The 22,193-nt window shown below is 35.5% G+C and overlaps 1 protein-coding gene across 3 annotated transcripts in view; it reads left to right on the forward strand.

Annotated features, from left to right (window-relative positions):
* LAMA2 (laminin subunit alpha 2) overlaps positions 1–22,193 on the forward strand; it is a 619,529-nt gene that overhangs the window by 187,776 nt on the left and 409,560 nt on the right. For all 3 annotated transcript variants that reach the window (XM_058735217.1, XM_058735218.1, XM_058735219.1), the window contains exon 4: positions 10,003–10,245. In XM_058735217.1, the coding sequence (XP_058591200.1) occupies positions 10,003–10,245 (243 nt within the window). The remainder of the gene's footprint in view (positions 1–10,002; positions 10,246–22,193) is intronic.

Genomic DNA, 22,193 nt, shown 5'->3' on the forward strand with positions numbered 1-22,193 from the left:
ACCAATATTGTGCTCTGTGATGGCTTCATTGAAAGGACTGTCGTGTTCTATGGGGGACTCAGCCTACCTGCTCTTTTACCAGTAGCTGGTGTGAAAGCCTTGCTGTGCCAACGGCTTGTTCACAGGAGGCAGGTCAATCTTTTGAAACCATAGATTGTTTCAGATAAGAGAAAAATATGTGAGGAGAGAAGCGATGTCAAGGGCAGTGCTGAAGAGCAAGAAAATGCTTGTCTGAGTTTTACCTGCAGCTAACATTGTTAACAATGATAGCAACTTAATGAAGCATGAAGTACTAACAGCATTAATAAGCTTGGGGAGGACCTTATTCATTCCAATTTGCATTCCGTTCACTTGTGTTACTAGTTTTCTTAAGACTGAAGTAAAATTTTGATACCTTCTGGGCCATCAATGCCTTTTAGAATTGATAATTAAGCTGAAAGAATTATTAAGATCTACTTATTGAGCTCAAGATGCAGTGTATTCACAGAATGAAGTAGAGTTAACCATTTATCATGATAATAAAGTACATTAAACATTTGATCAGTAAGAGCAAGCACTACATTACCAGTAGTGGTAAGATCATTGTGTATAAGAGAATCATTTATTAAAATAAGATGCGTTAGTAACGCTTTAAATTGTGATTATAAAAATTTCCCAACATACCTCCAAAGAATTGTATAAGGAAGAATATCACAGACCTAGATGTACCCGACACTCACCTGGAAGAATGAACTCATGGCCTTTCTTCTGTCACTTCTGTACTTATCTATATCCTATCCTGCCCTCCAGATCAATTAGAAGCAAATTCTAATCATATCATTTTCTCTGTATAAATATTTTAATATGTATCTCTGAAGAATACAATTCTTTTTTAATTTTTTTTTTTTGCATTTTTATTTATTTTTGAGAGACAGAGCACAAGTGGGGGAGGGGCAGGGAGAGAATGAGAAAAAGAATCCAAAGCAGGCTCCAGGCTCTGAGCTGTCAGCAGAGAGTCCGATGCGGGGCTCAAACTCACAAACTGTGAGATCGTGACCTGGCCAAAGTCGGATGCTTAACCAACTGAGCCACCGAGGCGCCCCTGGACGTAATTCTTTTGTAAATAAAATCATTGTCACAACTAAAAATTAATACTATTACTACTACTTTAATACTAACAAATATCCAGTCAGTTCAAATTTATCACATTTGCCTCCAAGTTTCTTTTATCAGCTATTTGGTTGAATCAGGGTGCATCTGAAGTCGCATACTGCATTTGATACGTCTCTTAAGTCTCTGTTAATCTGTAACCTCATTATTTTTTATTTCCTTGCAATTTCTTTCTTCCTTTTAAAATTGAAGTGTAATTAACATACAGCGTTATGTTAGTTCCAGGTGTACAAAATAATGGATTCGGCAATTCTATACATTACTCAGTGCTCATCAAAATAAGTATACTCTTGATCACCGTTCTCTATTTCACTTCTACCCCACTCACCTCACTTCTAGCAACTACCAGTTTGTTCTCTGTATTTAAGGGTCTGTTTCTTTTGTCTCATTTTCTTTGTTTGTCTATTTGTTTCTTAAATTCCACATGAGTGAAACCATATGGTATTTGTTTCTCTTTGACTTATTTTACTTAGCATTATACTTCTAATTCCATCCATGTTGTTGCAAATGGCAAGATCTCATTCTCTTTTGTGGCTGAATAACATTCCGTTGTGTGTGTGTGTGTATGTGTGTGTAATCTTCTTTATCATCTTCTTTCATCTATGGATGGATACTTCAGTTGCTTCTATATCTTGGTTATTATAAACCAAGATCTAATAAACATAATGTTTTCATTTTCAAATTATGTTTTTGAATTAGTGTTTTCATTTTTCTTTGGGTAAATACATAGTAATGGTATTCCTGGATCATATAGTAATTTTTTTTTTTTTAATTTTTGAGAAACTTCTATACTGTTTCCTACAGTGGCTGCACCAATTTGCGTTTTTCACCAGAAGTGCACAAGGATTCATTTTTCTCTACAATCTTGTTGACATTTATGATTTCCTATGTTGTTGATTTTAGTCATTCTGACAGATGTGAGGGGATATTTCATTGTGTTTTTGACTTGCATTTCTCTCATTATTAGTGATGTTGACATTTTCTTTGGGAAGATGTCTACTCAGGTCTTCAGCCCATTTGAATTGTATTATTATTATTGTCATATTATTATTATTATTATTATTATTATTATTGGTGTTGAGTTATAGAAGTTCTTTATATTTTGGATATTAACTCCTTATCAGATATGTCATTTACAAATATCTTCTCCTACTCAGTAGGTTACTTTGTGTTTTGTTCACAGTTTCCTTTGCTGACCAAAAGCTTTTAATTTTGGTGAAATCACAATAGTTTAATTTTTCTTTTCCTTTCTTTTTTCTTTTCTTTTCTTTTTTTTTCTTTTCTTTTCTTCTCTTTTCTTCCCTTTTTTTCTCTTTTCTTTTCCCTTTCCTTTCCTTTCCTTTTTCTTTTCTTGGGGAGATATATCTAGAAAAATGTTTCAACAGCTGAGGTCACAGAAATTACTACCTATGTTTTCTTCTAGGAGTTTTATCAGGTCTCAGATTTAGGTTTTTAATCCAAATGGAATTTATTTTTGTATGTGGTATAAGGAGGTTGTCCAGTTTCCCTCTTTTGCATGTAGTTGTTCAGTTTTCCCAAGACCATTTATTAAAGAGACTGTCTTTTCCCCATTGTATATTTTTGCTTCCTTTGTCCTAGACTATTTGACCAAATAGGTGTGGGTATATTTCTAGACTCTCTATTCTATTCTCTTGATCCATATGTCTATTTTTGTGCCATTACACTACTGTTTCAACTGCTACAGTTTTGTAGTATACCTTGAAATCTGGGATTATAATACCTTCAGTTTGGTTCTTTTTCAAGGTTGCTTTGCTTCTGGGTCTTTTGCGGTTCTGTGTAAATTTTAGGATTATTTATTCCAGTTCTGTGAAAAGTGCTGTTGATATTTTGATAGGGATTGCACTAAATACGTAGATTGCTTTGGGTCGTATGGGCATTTTAACAATATTTATTTTTCCATGGAATATCTTTGTTTTTGTTATCCCTTCATAGTAAATAGTAGTAAATAGCAGTATCCTGTATAACTGCAGTTTTCTCCATGTTGCTTTTTTCATTTAACAATATATCCCTCCATTTATTGCTCTTCCATGTCAGGTTTCCTTGGCTATTACTGCTTGTTAATTCTTCCAAATCAACTTTATAATCAACTTGTCCATTTCTAGGAGAAAAAAACAAAAAAACAAAAAACAAACAAAAACCCAAAACAACAACAACAAAACCCACACACAAACCAAAAAAACCCAATTTTTTAATGGAAAAATGGAATTTCTTTACACATATGTATTAACTTAGGAAGAGCTGAAAATTAACTCTTGTTATTTTCCAGAGCTAAAAGTTGAGATTTTTCTTTTTGCAGAAAGAGGTAGAGAAGTCCTTCAAATACTTTCCCGTGGACTGTTAAGCATTGATTAAAACCCCTTTAAAAAACAATTTCAGCATATAATTGAACATTTTATCTTCAAGGGATTACCATTAATCTTTTGGCTAGATTATTGTTTCTTAGAAATTTGGAGTGGTTGCATAATTCGTTTTCAAATGTGTAAATTTCTCATGAGTTTAAGGTTAGTATAAAAAAAGGCTGTTTTAGTTGAGGGTACAGTGTTTCTGTTTCTCTTACAACACACGAAGCACTTACCCTGAGTTGAAATCACACATTTTCTTACCTGTAACACATTACATTGACGCTCAGCTTTTGTAGTATACACTTGGAGTGGGGCATGTCAAGTAGAATAAATGGGCTGCCTAGGACAACTAAGTGACAATTGCAAATCCTTTTAGAATGTAAATGATTGTAAATGAACTTGTCTGAAACGGAGTATAAGCAGACAAGGGGGCAATCCTTCTGGACTTCCTACCACGTTATTCTAGGTTTAGTGAATTTTGTGCAAATTTATAGGAGACATAAAACCCAGAAAGCAACAATTGGAGGTATTTCTACTAACCTGAAAATAATTGGAGGTTATTTTTTTTTAAGTTAGAGCATCATTTAAATGATTTTACTGTTGGAATTTGATTTAAACAAGGTCTAGTAATAAATAGTATTATCAAAATCTGTAGAAAAATCTCTTCAGAGCATTTTCAAGATTATAATGAGCCACTTCTCTGTGATTGCCCAGAAATTTTTGCTGGAGAATAAGAACTTGGTTATATGTGGTTTGATGAGAGCGGGTCTTTGAGTGAATCTTATGTTGTACTCAGACTTCCGATGAATTCCCTGCATTTGGCCCCTCTTCTCACCCCTGCTTCTCATCTGACCAGCCTCTGTGAGGTCCTCCTGAGCTTCTTCAGGGCTACAGCCACTCTGAGTGCTTAAGGCCATGACCTCTGCTCTCCCTCATCAGCCAACTATCATGGACCTTCCAGATAAAAGATGAACTCTTCTTGGAGCACCTGGGTGGCTCAGTCGGTTAAGCGTCCAACTTCGGCTCAGGTCATGATCTGGTGGTTCATGGGTTCAAGCCCTGTGTCAGGCTCTGTGCTGACAACTCAGAGCCTGAAGTCTGCTTCATATTCTGTGTCTCCCTCTCTCTCTGCCCCACCCCTGCTCATGCTCTATGTCTCTCTCTGTCTCTCTCCCTCTCAGAAATAAGTAAACACTAAAAAAAAAATAAAAAGAAAAGGTGAACTCTTCTTATCCATGTATTTTGGCTCTTATTGGGTTCTATTTTATTTCTTTTTCTCTCTTTTGAGGTCTCAGGTGAAAGAGCAGATGATCACGTGAACTGTACCCATCAGCTCAAACATATATATTATGTGCATATCTATACAGCTTCCCAGATTATTCCAGTGGATACTGAGCCTGGAAACATCTGATTCCTAAAGCCCTTTCTGGTTCTCAAAATGTGTAATCTCATTGTTTTCTGAATGCTAATATACCTGTATGGATAAGTGAGAGAATTTGACAAACTTACTAGTAGAACTAAGAATACAGATGAGTTTTTAAACTGTATTAGAGTTGGCATCACACCATGTAGAAATTTTAACATCCATAACATTGGCAAGAGTGGGTGCTATAATAATGCAAAGCCTCCTCATAATTAAGCAGTTTTGCTATATGAACAACTGTTTGCTATAGGAAGTCCACAGACAGCAATGTTGGGAGGGAGGTAGAGCCCAACAGTGAGAAGAATTTAGATGACCACATGTTGTTCTCTTGAGAGATTAGGAAAGAAAAAATGGAAAAGAGTAATTTAAGTCAAGTCCTATGAGAAGGATGAAGTTTCATCTTCCATAGAGAGTAACCTTTGTTAATATTTTTATGGCTTTCATGTGCATCAGGTCTATCGGAAACTAAGGTTCTATGGCTTTGCTACATCATTAAGGAGCCATACTTTGACCTAGCTCTCTTAACTATGTGCCAGTGTCACTCAAAAGTCTCAATGAAATCCACAAAATTCAGTACTCTTTGGTAGCATTTTCCTAGATCTGTGATTCTTCTGAACACAAAGAAACTGGAATACAGTGGATTCCTGAGAGTCTTAGAAGAGAATAATTTTTAAAAATCCAGACCTAACAATTCATGTGTTAGAAATTGGTTGCAGATGTCAGACTTATCTACATAGGTTATAGGTGAGCTAAGATATTCAGCCCAGGGCACGAGCTAGAATAGTGAGGGTTACTAGGTTGCTCACTTTAGGCTGTGAGGTCTCCCCTTTTACCCCAGTACTGTTACAGTATTATCTTCTCTCAGCCATGATGGGCAAAACATCACTGCATGTGTTCCTTGTTATTTTGGAACTGAAGGATTCTTCAGAAGATTCTGTTCACCAATTCCAATTCTCTAAATGAGATCAAGTTTTTAATACTATACACATTAAAGAAAGAACATCTAATTTAATGCTGCATCCGTGTAGTAATTACATGATATTTTCCTAGGTGATATCTGAATGAAATATGAAATAGAAAGTTGTCTTTGTTCCAGTAAAATGTCCAACATTTGATGTTATTTCAAAAGTTATTTGGATTTTTTGCAAGCCATGAAGTTTGTAAAAAAATGCCCGTGACAGAGGGAAAAAAATTGCGGTATTGTGTCTCACTAAGGTTCATCGAAGCCTGGCTGTCACAGAGTTTTTGTACTTCCTCTAATGAGGTGTTTGCTTTCCTTGTTGCACACCACAGATTAGGGTTTTGTTCATCTTTAAAAAAAAGGTTTTATAATTACTGATTTTGACAAGTCTTTATACTGGAAAACAAGACATAGTTAATAAAAGTGGCAGAGGTGCATTAGAAAATTATTCTATTAGGGTCATTAAAATGTTGTACTTAGAACATCACTGTTAAAATTTCCACAGTCATTCTCTGATGCCTTCAAAGAATACTACTATTCATTGTGTTTTTCAATAATGCTGTCTACCACATTTTTAAAAGTTTATTCAAAATACTACATGCAAGCTAATTTAATTAATTTTGCATGAAATGTGAAAGAATCCATAGAAAGTAAATGAAAGAGGGATATTGTTTTGAAATGGGACTCCTCTAATGTTCTCTAAGGCAGTGGCTGCTTTTCCACGTCACTAAATGCTGGCTGTTATATTGAATTATAGAAAGAGTCTGTGGGGTTTCTAGTATAACTTTGTTTCATGGATTTCATCTACTATTCCAGAACCAATGCAGAAGCTCCTAAGTCATAAATCCACATTGTTGTGCTAGGAGAATTTGGACTCTTTCCATATTTGCTTGATGATCTGCTTTCTAAACAAAATTCTTTATAATTTCCGTGTATATTTTTCTTATTGGGCACCTATGATCTCTAATTATGCTTTGCTATTCCTCTTTTTGTTTTCCACTTAAAAAAATACATGTGTGCAATTTTTTTTTCCTGAATACTAATTTAAAATATTTACATAGATTCTTTTTCCAAAGAACATGCTGTGTTTTGTTTTCATCATTTCATTATGTCTTCCGTGGTTTTGACTTTGGAAAATAAACATTGGGGAACAGAGGGTAAAAGAGTTGAAGCAATTTCCTTAGTTCATAGAGGCATAACATAATGAATCCCCAAGTAACGTATGTCTTAGTTCTTGCAAGTGAAAAAATACTCTAGTGTTGACTGGGAATCAAGATCTAACCGGAAAAAAAAAGTGTTAAGCTGGTAGAAGTAACATGGTAGCATGTTACAGTGACTCTGGTTATGCAAATGAAAGTAATTAATATTGAATGCCCACTATTTCAAGAGTTATAAGGATTTTAGCATCTTTCAAGATATAAAAGCTATAGTTTCTGACCTTTCGGAGATCACAATTTAGTTATTTTAATTTTTTTTCATCATTTTACCATTTACATCATTTCATCATTTACAGACCTTGCTGTGAATAATTTAGCGTTACGGGAAATTAAGATCAGTGCTTTATGCTTATAGTAGAAAGAACTATCTCTGTGTTATATCAGATTAATCAATTGGTATGTTCCTCAATGAATTTATTTATAAAAGAATTCCATGTGCATGGGTTGTTGAATACAGAATGTCTAAGAGAAATACTTCCTCATGAATAACACCAAAAACAATGCAGAAACCACAAATATCTTGGATAACAATTAATAGAGTATGTCTCTTCTTACTCCTACTCTTATTTTTTTTGATACTTTTTGATTAATTGTTCTTTATTTTAAAAATATCTATTAAAGGGTTGCCTGGGTGGCTCAGTCGGTTGGGCGTCCAACTTCAGCTCAGGTCATGATATCACCGTCCATGGGCTCGAGCCCCACATCGGGCTCTGTGCTGACAGCTCAGAGCCTGGAGCCTGCTTCGGATTCTGTGTCTCCCTCTCTCTCTGACCCTCCCCCATTCATGCTCTCTCTCTGTCTCAAAAATAAATAAACATTAAAAAAATTGAAAATATCTATTAAAAACTAAGACATTTATGTTAATACAATTAATATAGCAAGATTTTGGATGAATAGTAAAATCTCTTCTCCTTCTCGACTCCTTATCCTCAAACCCCAGAGGTGAATAGCTTTAACACGTATATGTATACCTTCCCCAAAATGTCAAAGCACATATGCACATACATGGATATGTGTCTATTTGCACTTATACTTACCTATATACCTTTGTAAGTTTATATTTATAAGCTTATATTTATAAATTCATACTATTTATGAATTTATATTTACACATTCATAATATTTCCCACTTGGAGTGATACTCAGTAAAGCAGAACTGCCAAAGCCCCAACCAATGACAGCAGATGTCTTGGCTGTTCCTTGCTACACTGAGGTTAACGAGATGGTCTCAGGGGAGAGGAGGCATTTGGGAGGCTTGGGCAGCAATGATTTACCAACAAGTACAGAAGTATTTCAGAATTTTAATAACTAGTTTTTCCACAACTGTGCCTAAAAGGCCAATACTGGTCCTACTTTCAATCATTTGATGGCTTGTGTTTCCCCTCCGAGCACACCTGTGCCCATGTTCTCATAAACATCACAAAAGACCAGCATCAGCACTATTCGTGTTGTCCCCTTCTATTTTTAAAACTTTTCATATTTTTAAGTTCATCCCTTTAGAGTTGCCTATGGACACTGTACATGCACTCATGAAGGGCTCATGTCAAAACTATGAAGCAGATGAAGTGTATTTCTAGAACATTTCTTTCAGAATTTCCTCTGCGTTCCCTCTGTAGTCCAGTGGGCCCTTTAGTCACATTTTTGTGGGCCTGTCCTCCCACTTGTACCATTCCAGTGATTCTAATTCCTCAGAGCTTAGAGCTTTCAGTCTCCCCAAATACCATAGTATTTACTAAACAGAAACATATCATGTTGCTTTATTATTAGTATAGTTTTTATGTGTCTCATTATTACAATATATTATCAACCCATGAATGGTAGGACTGTAATTTAAACTAGCTTATATCTATCTTTCTACCCAGGGCATTGCATATAAATGTCACTCAATAATGTTTGTGCATTATTCTTTTGGACTTCATTGGTCATGCACCTTCACAAAACATCTAGAATGCTTACTTTTTATGCCTTCACACTTTATGTAGATTTCAAAATAAAGGTTTGCCACAATCCCCTCAATTGTCACCCTGTTGATATGTAGTAACTTCATGTCTTTCTTTATCTTCCTTTTTTAAAATATGTGTTTACTTCTTGTTCAGAAAGTATAGTCACCCTTTATTTAATTTTATTTCAATCAGTTGTCTGCAGATCCCAGAATTTCTTCTCCATTATTTTCTCTTTGGGTGTTATAAAGTAATCGACATTTATTGAGTATTTACAAGTCCTTTTCCGGGTACTTTTTATACATTATCTCATTGAATCCACATTGTCTGTCAGTACTGTGCTTGTTGTTAATCCTAATTTGTAGGAAAGGAAGCTAAAAGTTGGGAAAGTAAAATCATCTGCCCAAGGTCACATAAATACTGAGAATACAATTTGAACACAAGTCTATGCCTCTGAAGCTCTTTGTTATTTTTGCTCATCATACTAATTCCACCTACATGGTACTTTTCTGAGGATTAGGTGATATAAGTAAGTATATTTTCTAAACAGTCCAACACTTATCCACACATGGAGTTTCGGAATCATACTTTATATCCTCTAATACAGTAGGGTGAGTAAACTGATGTTTAATGAATGCTTTAGGTGATCATGATTATAATGGAATTTAAAAAATCAGATGAAATGATGTCAATTAGTTGTTAGAGAACTAAAATCTAATCTTAACCCATTTCTTTTAAAGTCATAGCTGTCAAGATGAAACACGGCATTTTAGAAAAAGGTATTAAACATGAGCATGTAACAGTAAAATCATTTCAGAGAACATAATAGGGTTATAGAATAAAATCTGAAATAAAACTTACTGTAGCATTAAACTCTATATTTGCAAAACAAATGGTGAGAATACTTTGGAATTCAAAGTTACGTGTTTTTGTGGTCACTCTTCTCCAGGTGTTCCAGATTGCTTATGTGATTGTGAAAGCAGCTAATTCCCCGCGGCCTGGAAACTGGATTTTGGAACGCTCACTTGATGATGTCGAATACAAGCCTTGGCAGTATCATGCTGTGACAGACACGGAGTGTCTAACACTTTACAATATTTATCCCCGCACTGGACCGCCATCATATGCCAAAGACGATGAGGTCATCTGCACTTCATTTTATTCCAAGATACACCCCTTAGAAAATGGAGAGGTAAGATGAGAAAACTCACCATAAGTACATTTCAGAGGGCAAAGTAGGCCTGTCAGAAAGATGTGAACATATCAGTAATTAATGTCAGGGAGATTTTAAAATAGGATTTAGCAGAAGTACATTTAAATGAGTTATTAAATAAAAAGGGAAAACCCAAGGTGATTAGAATTTTAACTACCTTCGTCCAGTGTGTGTGTCCCAACCTCAATAAAGATCAGAGAAGAAGAAAGGGTTTAAGTTGGAAAGTCAGTGATTAATTTTACATATTAAGAGACTTTCTTTTGAGAATGAGATTGCTCATAATTGGAGAAAGATTGAGACCCTCAGGGAAGCCTTAGATCTGTGTATATTATGGTCTCAAGAAGGGGACAAAAGAGGGGTGCCTGGGTGGCTCAGTGGGTTAAGCATCCGACTTCGGCTCAGGTCATGAGCTTGCGGTTTGTGAGTTTGAGCCCTGCATGGGGCTCTGTGCTGACAGCTCGGAGCCTGGAGCCTGTTTCCGATTCTGTGTCTCCCTCTCTCTCTGACCCTCCCCCATTCATGCTCTGTCTCTCTCTGTCTCAAAAATAAATAAACATTAAAAAAAAAAAAAAGAAGAAGGGGACAAAAGACCTGAAATTTAGGAAGAAATATAGTTGATATGAAGGACCTAAATAAAAGGGAATTGTGTTGGTTTTTGCATGTTTTTCTGCTCTTGCCACATAGGGAGGGCTACAGTTGGGTTGTTTGTGTGTTTTTGGTCAGGATTTGCTTATTTTATGCTTAATTCAAAAGTGTTCAGCTTCTCTGTAGCATCTTTTATCCTTGGTTAAGATTTTACATTTATTCAAATCATGGCTTCACCTGTTACCATCTGTATCATCTTGAGTCCATGACTTAAGTTCTCTGTGCTTCAGTTTGATCTTCCATGAATCGGTAAAAATACTAATAGCCCTTATGTCATATAATCATTAAGCAGATTAAAAGAATCATTATATTTAGAGTGTTAGAACAGTGCTGACAGACCTGTATTAAGTGTTCTGTAAGCATGAACTATTTTTACTGTTGCTGCTGTAATAATAATAACTATTATTGTTAGTAGTCGTAGTATTGTAGTAGTTAATAGCAGCAGTCTCCTCTCAAATACCCAAACCTTGACTTAGTGATTCTCTTGCATTCTCTCATGGTATTTTCCTAATCTTTCTCTCTTCGGTATATGTGGCTGGGCTACTTTTGTCCTATCTGCTTACATGTATCTCAACTTATACTCATGTCTGATAGTCACTCCTCTCTAGTCCACACACCTGAAGGCAGCATCATTTTTTATAGTCACATTTTCACTGAACCCATATTCATATTCTATCAGGCCAATCTCAGCCAGTTGAGGGTTATCTTTTGAAACACTTTTGGAGGAAGTTGTATTTTTGATATAAATTGGTCACACTCCCTTTTGGCACTGTTATTCTATGAATGTATACTAAAGCCTCACTATATTTCAAATTCCATGTATGGAAATACCAGTTTCGGGGAAGAAAAATTCCAAATGGTGCTCTCAGCAGAGATCTCAATCTGCCAAATGACAAGGAGTCAAATGCAGTGAATCAAACAGCTGTTCAACCTGCTTTGTGCCCAGAGGCATCCAATTCCTGGCCAGATTGGCCTGAGGATATAGGAGTAGGGAGTGTGTGCAGAGATAATGTATTTGAGTTGAATTTTTATTATTTTTCTCCTGGATCTAGTGCTTACCCAGAACTCATAATTATGTATTTATATTTATACTATTATAGAGCTATTTTTGTACCTGGAAAAAATGGTCCAATTCGGAAATTGGTTGAACAATGTAAAAAGTGTCTTGGTAGATACATAACCTATAAGTTTACATACATATCTTCAAAGCATGCTGTCCCTGCATTCATGGTGGTTCTCCATTATTTCAACCATGTCAGCCTGCCAACAAGGAACAAACAGATATGTTGTTTCTTTGTTTGTTTAACTGGCTATATTGTTTTCACTCCTAGATGCTAAAAACTAGTCTTTGATGGTGACTATTCGAAACAACTTACTCAACTTTCTCTGTGACATTTAGGTCTATTTCTTTCTTATAAGAAAGTGGATGAGGCTAGGAAAAGAAAGTAATTCAAAATATTTGAAATACAATGGTACTATTTAAGAGGAAAAATTAAACGTGGACCTATCCTAAGATATCTGCTTCATTTTAAATAGCTTACTCTGTGAAACATGTTACTTTTTGGAATAAACTGGTCCAGGGGCGGTAGGTGATATGTATTCTCCAAAACTTCCAAGTCAGTAGTATCAAAACTGAGTTGAGAATGAAGGTCCCCTGACCTCCCAGATTGATGTTTTTTTTTTTTTTTTCCATCCTCTAGTAAAGAATGGAAGTTGATTTTTCTTTTTTAAAGTTGGTAATTGATAAACTCAAGAGTTTAGAGGAGACAGAGATACTAGATCCAGTATGAGTAGAAAGAGTCCTAATTCTGGGGTATCACACTATAGAACAATATATAATATGAAGAATATAGAAGAATGTATTTTCCAGACCCATGACTGTGAAATAAATCTTAACTATCATTAACTTTTAGTTTTGAAATGATACTTTTTGTGTACCACCTGAAATATAATCAGTGCTTATGTTCAAAACTTCCCAGAGAATTGACATAATACTCAAATAAGAGAAACAAATATACAAACCAGCAAATGCAAAAAAAAAAAGTATAAAGGCAACAATAGAAAGGTTTACAGAGACAAATTTCCCCAGCTGAGCCAAAGTAGCCGTCTCAGAAGATGACTTCTCAGAATACAGGGAAATCAAAAACAACTCTTAGTATCTCAAAAGTTTTAAGGCCAATATGTAAATTCATCTCTAATATGGGCTATGCGTTAAGCTAGGCATATAACACAATTTACCTCCAATGCTGATGGATAATTTTATTAGGTATAGAATTATAGATTTGCACGTTTTTTCTTTTGGAATATTTTGTTGTCTTCTGGTTTCCATTGTTTATGTAGAAAAGTTAGCTATTGAATAACTATCTATTGTCTGTCTATTTTCTTTGATTTCCTTAAAGATGTTATCTTTGTTTTTGTTTTTCCATAGTTTTACTATGATTATCCAGATCTGTACTATGCAATATAATAATCACTAGCTATATGTGGTTATTTCAGATTTCATTAATGCAAATAAAATTATAATTCAGGTCCTCAGTTACACAACCACATATCAAGTAGTCAGTATCCACATGTGACTAGCAGTTACCACTTTGAATTATAAAGAATAGAACATTTCAATCATTGTACAAAGTTCTGAGCAGTGCTGCTATAGATGATTCCTTTTTATTTTCTCTACTAAGATTTGTTTGGTTTGTATATTTGCAGAATTATGCCTTTCATCAGTTCAGGGAATAATTTAGCCTATTAACTCTCCAAATACTGCTCCTTCCCATTCTGTCTCCTCTATAAATATAATTAAAAATAATTTGGAACTTCTCACTATATACACCATGTATCTTACCCTCTTTTGTATATCATCCTTTTGGCCTTCTAGTCTTTATTTTAGATATTTTCTTCTGGCTTACTTCCAGTTCACTAATTCTTTAGCTATGTAAAATCTGCTATTGACTACTCATAGGATTCTTCATTTCATTAGTACATTTTTTAGTTCTAGAATTTATCTTTGGTTTATTTTCAAATAGTTTAGTATCTAGTTTTATCCTGAAATTTTATATATTTATTTAGATATTTAACAAAATTATATTTAATTTTTTAACATTCTGTCTTTATCTCCTTGAACATAAAGTAGCAATTATTTAAGAGTTTTTATTTGATAATTCAAATATCTGGCCTCTGTGGATACATGTTATCTGTTTCATCTGCTGATTCTTTTTTATGATGTCTTATATCCCCAACAATTCTGATTATTTTTGCATAAAAAAAGTTATATTTAAAAATGTATGTATAGAAACAGTTTGAGGCCTAAGATATTATCTTTACCTTGTGAGGATTTTCTGATGCTTCTGCTGGGCAATGGCAATATGGATCATCTTAATACAATTGTAGGAATTCAAGTTTCTGGGTCTTAGATGACTCAAAGCTGTGTTGTAACACAGTGACAGTTGCATTAATTCTGGTTTACTTTAGGTTCCCTGTTTTTGTTTTTTTTTTAGTCTAAACCAAAGTATGCGGGATTTATCATAGTCCTGTCCATACAAGTTTTATGTCTTCCCAGAACATTAAGGCTATCAGAGCACTGCTCAGTCTCTCAACCGTGTCTTCTGGACAGGGAAATACCCATCAGACAAAAGCTGTCACAAAATACTAATTGCCTCTTTAGACATATTTCTTCTCCTTAATATTGAGAAGGTTATTTTTCACCTTCTTGATAACTCTCAGATGGCTTTAAGTAAATGTTTTTACATTTTTCTCCAGTTGCTGTAGTTATCATTGGTAGCATTGACACTAATTATATCAACGACCATAAAAAGAAGCATAGTCTCATACACATGTTTAAAAATTATTTTGGAATCATTTTAAATGCACATACGTGTAAGAAGAGTACAGAGAATCCCCATTTCTTCTTTACCTGGCTCTTACTAATGTTAATATCTTACAAAGCCACCATGCATTTAGTAAAATACAAGAAATTAACATTGTCAAAAACTAGTCAAAACTAAGAAATTAACATTGATACATTATTTTGATACATTGATACAAGAGTCCATTCATATTATCATCAGTGTTTGTTTTGTTTTGTTTTCTGGGATCCAGCTTAGGATCCTACATTGCATTTAGTCATTGTGTCTTCTTAGTGTCCTCTGATTTATGAAAATTTCCTAGTCTTCCCTTGTTTTTCATGACCCTGATCACTTTTAAGAGCACTGGTCAAGTGTTCTGTGTCATATTACTAATTTTGCCTTCTCTAATGTTTTCTCATTATTAGACTGGGCTTCTGGATTTTGGGGAAGAGTACTAGGAGGTGAAACTGTTTTCTTACACATCATTTGTATTTCTTTTTATATGCACATCTCTCATCTATTTCCTCTTTTATTGGTTTATAAATCTTATTGTGCTTCTAGATAGATTTTTATTTTGGACAACAGTGTGTAAATATTCACTATGATTTGAAATATATTTTTTTGACTGAGCATTATGATCATTTTCTTCCAGCACTTCACAACAACCTTTAAATATAAAGTCAAGTCAAAGAATAGAAGAAATAATAATAAAGTATTTTTTAGGCCCATCCATGAACTCAGGTATTATAAAATAAACATGTCTCAATTTTAACCCACCAATTAAGCAATAATGTTTGTATTATAGGTATAGAATATTCATAGAAAATAGTCTTCTGTGATGAATATGAAATCAATTGAGTCTGAGGTTTATTACATTGTTACTTGTCTGGAGAATTTGGGGGACATGTGTCAAAATGTTTAGAACATTCTAGAATATTATACTTCAGGTGAAAAGTTCATCTGTTTAGACCTGAAAGATACCTTAGGTAAATTCCTCATTGATCTATTAAAATCCTTTAAAATATCCTTTAACATCATGGCCTCCAACTTCAGCTTCTTCTGTATCCAAATTTTAATACTGCCTTTGTCCATATCATTATTAGAAACCATTTGGCTTTTCCTTCTGTTCTTTTGAATTTTAGTAGCATCATCTCTGCTTATATACTTTACTTTGGTTTTTCAGCCACCCCAATCTTTTCCCTACATTCTCTGGCTTGGCCCCTTATCTGACCTCCACCTCACATTTCCTGGAAGAGATCCACAAATATTGATCATGTGGATTCACCAATAGGATACTTTAAGCAGCACATCCAGTCCCCTAGATATCTAGATTCAGCTACTTCCCAGGAAGAGATTAGTCCCGTTGTCCAGCATCCTGGGCTTGTACCCAGAGGAAGAAGAGTTCGCTCTGAGCTATGAGATGATCAAGTCTCAGGGTCCAGCAAAAGAGAAATAATGGAGCATAATGGTGGTATAATAATATGACCCAGTATGTTGTTATCCAAGCTGTAAACAGAAGGGAGCTTTGAACAAAGGTCTTCAAGGATTTCCATTCTAGAAAAATTGTGTATCATCAATGCCACGAGAGGGCTTAGTAGGCAACATGTCTTGCCTTGTTTTGAGAGAATGATACTGAGCTCTGTCCGTAATGGGAGTTGTAGAGTGTGAAGCAACAGACCACAGGAGTCCTCCCTTACTTTTGAGGCCAAAGAGAAAAGCTTTGATGGGAACAGCTACATAGGCATAAACCCTTCCAGCATTGCTTCAGGGAGCCAACTCTATCAGCTCAAGTACTGCCTCTGTTGGGAGCAGTTGCCCCAAGATGCTATTGAGAACTTCTAGTAAGAACCACCCCTTAGAGACCACTGAAAATCATGCTTGTAGCACTGGTTCCTCTTAAACTTGGTTTTATTTGGATATCATTGAGGGCATTTGAAAGAGCTATTTGTGGGTTCAGGGCTTATACTTCAGTAGGTTTGGGAAGGGTTTAGGAAGTTCTGTGTATATTTAATTTTTTTTAATGTTTATTATTTTTGAGAGAGAGAGAGACAGAGACAGCAAGCAGGGAAGGGGCAGAGAGAGAGGGAGACACAGAATCGGAAGCAGGCTCCAGGCTCTGAGCTGCCAGCACAGAGCCTGATGCAGGGCTCTAACTCACAGACTGTGAGATCATGACCTGAGCTGAATTCGGCTGCTTAACTGACTAAGCCACCCAGGCGCCCCATCTATGTATATTTTAAACAAGTACACCTGGTAATTTTGATCCCTCCTCCTAACTTGTAGTTTAGATATTTTCAGCCTTCCCAAACCCTGGAGAAGAACTGATCATCAGTTATTTAAGGAAAGGGGATCAGTCAGTTATTCTAGCCACAATACTTCTTTTTTTTTTTAATGTTTATTTTTTGATAGAGAGAGAGAGAGAGAGCACGAGCATGAGTGGGGGAGGGGAAGAGAGAAAGAGGGAGACACAGAATTCGAAGCAGGCTCCAGGCTCTGAGCCGTCAGCACAGAGCCTGATGCGGGGCTTGAACTCATGAACCATGAGATCATGACCTGAGCTGAAGTCAGACGCTTAACCAACTGAGCCACCCAGGTGCCCCTAGCCACAATACTTCTAACTAAAGAGACTAATGTTTTTCTGTCAGGAAACATGATTAGCTTTGGTGGACTGAATCTCTGGGTGGGTTTGAGATGAGTAAATAAAATTTGAGCTATAACTAGGTTATCATTGACTGAAGAGATGGCTGAGAGAAAAGAATCACATTAATACTATTGACAAATATGGGGCTGTATAGATGGCACTACTTTAGGGGTCCTAGAATTAAAATCATCGTGAATGTTTTTCCCTTATATGAGATTCTCCCCTTTCTCTGGCTGGGATTATTCCTATTAATTTCTTTGGATTGTCACTAGACTGCTAACTAAATATGCATGGTTACCATAGCAATTTTTGCTTCAATTTCCTCATACAGAGGAAAAGATATTTACATATGATTTCCTTTCCTTACCACTCTTCTGGACCGCAACTCAAATGGAACTTAGATTCACTTTGATTCTGCTTTTGAAACATGGCAGGCTTGTATAAAAATCCCTGGAGAAACTACCATTAATTCTTGAAGACACTTTTTCTTCCTGTAAACTATAAGTAGAGCTTTGATAGAATTTTGATTTCCTATGTGACAGAATTTTATATACACAGACAGAATATTTTTTTCTTCCTCTTTTCATCACCTGACATTATGGTGATTTTTAGAACTGCAAATACTGGAGAATGAAGAAACAAACCCAACACTTTATTTAAAAATGTTTCTGAAGTCTTTCTTTGATGTAATATTGTTGAGGCTACAGCATGACTGCGCATGTGAATTTGCGTAGAAATGAGGAACTAGCCTTTTACAATTACCTTGGAGTTGTTCCTTGATGGAAAAGAAGCCGGGTATCACTAATTTGTACCAAGTATGAATAGAGATTTAAGGAAATAATTAGTTAGGGTTTCAGATCCTAAAGGAGGGTTAGAGACCTCCTTTCTCTAAAAATAATTTTTGCAGGAGCGCCTGGGTGGCTCAGTTGGTTGAGTGTCCAACTTCGGCTCAGGTCACGATCTCACAGTCCTTGAGGTTGAGCCCCACGTCGGGCTGTGTGCTGTCAGCTCAGAGCCTGGAGCCTGCTTCCGATTCTCCCCCTCTCTCTCTGCCCCTCCCCCACTCATGCTCTGTCTCTCTCTGTCTCAAAAATAAATAAACATTAAAATTTTTTTTAAATAATTTTTGCATTGACAACATAGTGCCAGTTAATACCTTGAACAACAACATGAAAGTACCTCATCACGATAAGCATTACCTGGCATCCTCCAAAACAGCAAGTTTGAACTCAGTTGGAATACACAGAGCATTTGAACTATTTTGGAATTGCACACATAAAAAACATCCATAAGTCATCTAAGAAGCAGACCTTTGTAATGAAGATAACATTAAGAAGATTGTGTTCCTCCTCTCTTTTGATCAGTTTATAGATTCTTCCTAACAATATTGTCCTCAGAAAGTGTCACTAAATCCTTGTCAAATTAATACATTAGTATTGAAAAATCATGAAGACCACAGAAAGCAGATGAGAATGGCCTCTTGAGATGATAGCTTCCAAAGCTTAAGACCTGGTTATCTCAGTGTTGTGGACTAGGATCTATCAGGATCTACTAAAATCAAATAGAAACATAAGCTTCTGTTAAGCTAGGTAAGGAAATGCAGGGTTGTAGTAGAAGGCACAAAAGCACAACCTGCTGTCTTTTAGGATGTACCCTAGATTTGGCTTTTAGATATAGCTTTGCCATTGATTGACCATGGGGCTTGGACGGACAAGTAAACTATCCAACTATGTCCTGGCCAGTTCACCCGACTATAATGAAGATCACAGTAGGTCATTTATGGTACTCCCTCCTTAACTATATGATATGATCACAAATTCTCTAGGCCAATAGCTATCATTGGCTTAATCCCAGTGTTGAGACTGGGATGCATGAAAGTGCGCCTGCTGTGTACATTCAACACTAAGGGAGGCAGGAGTGACTGAACAGGATTGAAAGAATAAGCAAAGCAAAACACCATGAACTTCCTAAAGTGTAAAGGAACAGAAGGAATAGATGAAGGTCTCAAGTGCTGATATGGGTGAGTCCAGGGCCTGGAAGACTCTAATAATGATAGCTAACATTTATCACACACTTGTTTTATGGCAGGAACTACAAGTAGGTTTTACAAGTAGAGACTCAGATGTACTAATACTTGTCTTTTTATAGTTGAGGGAAATGTGGTATAGAGAGGTCAAATAACTTACCCAGAGTTCCAAGATAGTAACTTCCGAAGCTATGATTTGAATCCAGTGTGTCCTCTGTGCACCAGAAAGGCACACGAACAAGTTTTCTTCTGTGTCTTGGGTTTTCTTGGAAAATGTGCTGGGCACTGAAGGTCCAAGAGGCCTCATCTCCTAGCAGACCCTGCTTCTCTCTGCATGAACTTGCACAGACCTGGGATCAGGCTGCTGCCTATTTTTTAGCTTACAGGGATTTTAATGTTCTATATTATGAAAAATTTCTTTACCCTCCTTTTTTAGTTTCTGATAGGTAACTAAACATATAGAGTGTCAAAAAATTATTTTAAAAAGGGGGTGCCTGGGTGTCTCAGTCAATTGAGCACCGACTCTTGGTTTCAGCTCAGGTCATGATCCCCCCGGTCATGGGTTAGAGCCCTGCTTTGGGGTCCACGCTGAACGTGGAAACTGCTTAAAGATTCTCTCTCTCCTTCTGCCCCTCTCCCCCACTTGCACAGTCTCTCTCTTCAATGAGAAAAATAGAGGGTAACATTTATAAAAGTTTTGCATTCTTATTTTCGTAAACTTTTTATTTATCTTGCTTATTTTTGTTTCCCTTTTTAATGATTTTCTTATTTGTAGTTTAAAGAGTTTTATCTTGGTATATTTACATTTATCATATATTGCTTTTCCTTTTTAAACTTTATTCCAGTAAAAGATTTAAATTTCTTTTATATTGTCTCACACACACACACACACACACACACACACACACACACAGACACACACACCCCTGTAATTTTTGTTCTTAGAATTTGATGGTTTCCGATTGTATTATATACTTGTCAGAATTTTTTGTCTTAAAAAATATTTTTTTTAATCTGGCTTTTACATCTCAAAGAACTTTTTCTTATAATTTCATCAACTTGGTTATAGCCTATATTTTAAAGTATTTTACATTATCTTTGATCATTTTGTTTTAAGCTGATTTTGTACTTGTATTATTTAAATGCTATTCTGTATATCTTGTGTTTAGCTGTTTTGATTCATTATCATCATGGCCAACAGGAAATGCCAGTCCTACAAACCACAGTAAGAGTAACCACACGAAGAGGGGTCTTGTATCTTTTATCCTCCAGTTTAGATCATCAATATCCCTTTTAGCTGTTCTGGAAAGAGTTCCTCTAGAACTTATAGTTTGCCTTCAAAGCTGAATCTCAAAAAACTAATAGTAACACAGAGGAGCCATTGACCAACAGATCTTCTCAAGATGATAATATCAATTTATACACACAACTGTGAAAATACTTTTTAAAGTTTTTTTTTAACTCTCCAGACTCTCAAGACAAGTTACTCTAAAATTTCACTGTACAAAATGGTTAAATAGTGAATGAATATTTTAAACACATAAGGAAGATGGTACAGGTTTTAGTAAGAGAAGAATCCTCGGAACACATACCTGGTTTGATTTCAAGAATCACATTTCAGGAGATGCAATAGAAACTATATTAAGAGGGTTTTAGAAACAATTAATTGTAATTTGCATCCATTATGGCATTAGCTCTTCCATGTATCTTGCATCCAGACATGGTTATAGAATGAGTGTTCTAGTCTGTGGGTGTCCCAGAGACTAAGCCATATTAAAAAGGTCAGTGACAAACAGGATAACATAAGGTTTCTCACTAGAGCCTCTTAGGGACATAATTCATTGATTCGATATGGGTGTCTTAGTCAGTTTGGGCTGCTATAACAAAAATATCATAGATCAGTTGGCTTAAACAGCAAATGTTTCTCGTAGGTCTGGGGATAAGAAGTTCAAGATCAAAGTGCCAGGATGGTTGGGTCTGGCTGAGGATTCATTTCTGATTTCCTCACATGGTAGAGAAGGCAGAGAAAGAAGCTTTTGTGTCTCTTCTTATAAGGTCACTATTCCCATTATGAGAGCTACACCCCATGACCTAATTACCCTCCAAGGGCCCCATCTCCAAATGCCATCACACTAGGATTAAAGTTCTAACATCGAATTTGGGTCGGACACAAATACAGAGTCCACAACAGTGGGTTACTCTCCTAAACAACAACAGAACTCCTATTGTATGAGTGTACTTAGAAATCCAGAAATTTTCAAGCAACATATAGTTGTTTAAGTTTTTTATCACATGCTTTAATGCCTCATCAAAAGTCCTCTGAATATAGGAAAATTTTACTTCTTTTTCCTTTTCCATGAGAAAGAACACAATGCTATGTTAGGCTTGAGACCCATCATAATAACATAATTACTTTTTAAAATAAAGTTCTCAAATACCCTAATCACAGTAATCCTTTCCTGAAGCCTTTAAAATTGGCTTTTAATATCAATAATAAAATTATATTTTTTGAAAATAGTTACCCATCTCATCCACATTATAAAAGAGGTAATAGAAAACAGGGTTTTAAATGACTTTGAAGAGGTTCATTTTTCCAAAGGATAATTACATCAAATATTACATTTGGCAGGGATACAGTAATTCCCCATCTTATAGTTTGATTGTATTAAAAATATTAAGTAAAGGACCAGGTGAATGATTTTTTTTTTGGCTTATCAAAACTTTTAAAATTTGTGTTTCTCTTTTATTTTGGCTCATGCTAATTCTTTAAAAT

This window comes from Neofelis nebulosa, chromosome 6 (genome assembly GCF_028018385.1).
Source record: "Neofelis nebulosa isolate mNeoNeb1 chromosome 6, mNeoNeb1.pri, whole genome shotgun sequence".
Lineage (NCBI taxonomy): Eukaryota > Metazoa > Chordata > Mammalia > Carnivora > Felidae > Neofelis > Neofelis nebulosa.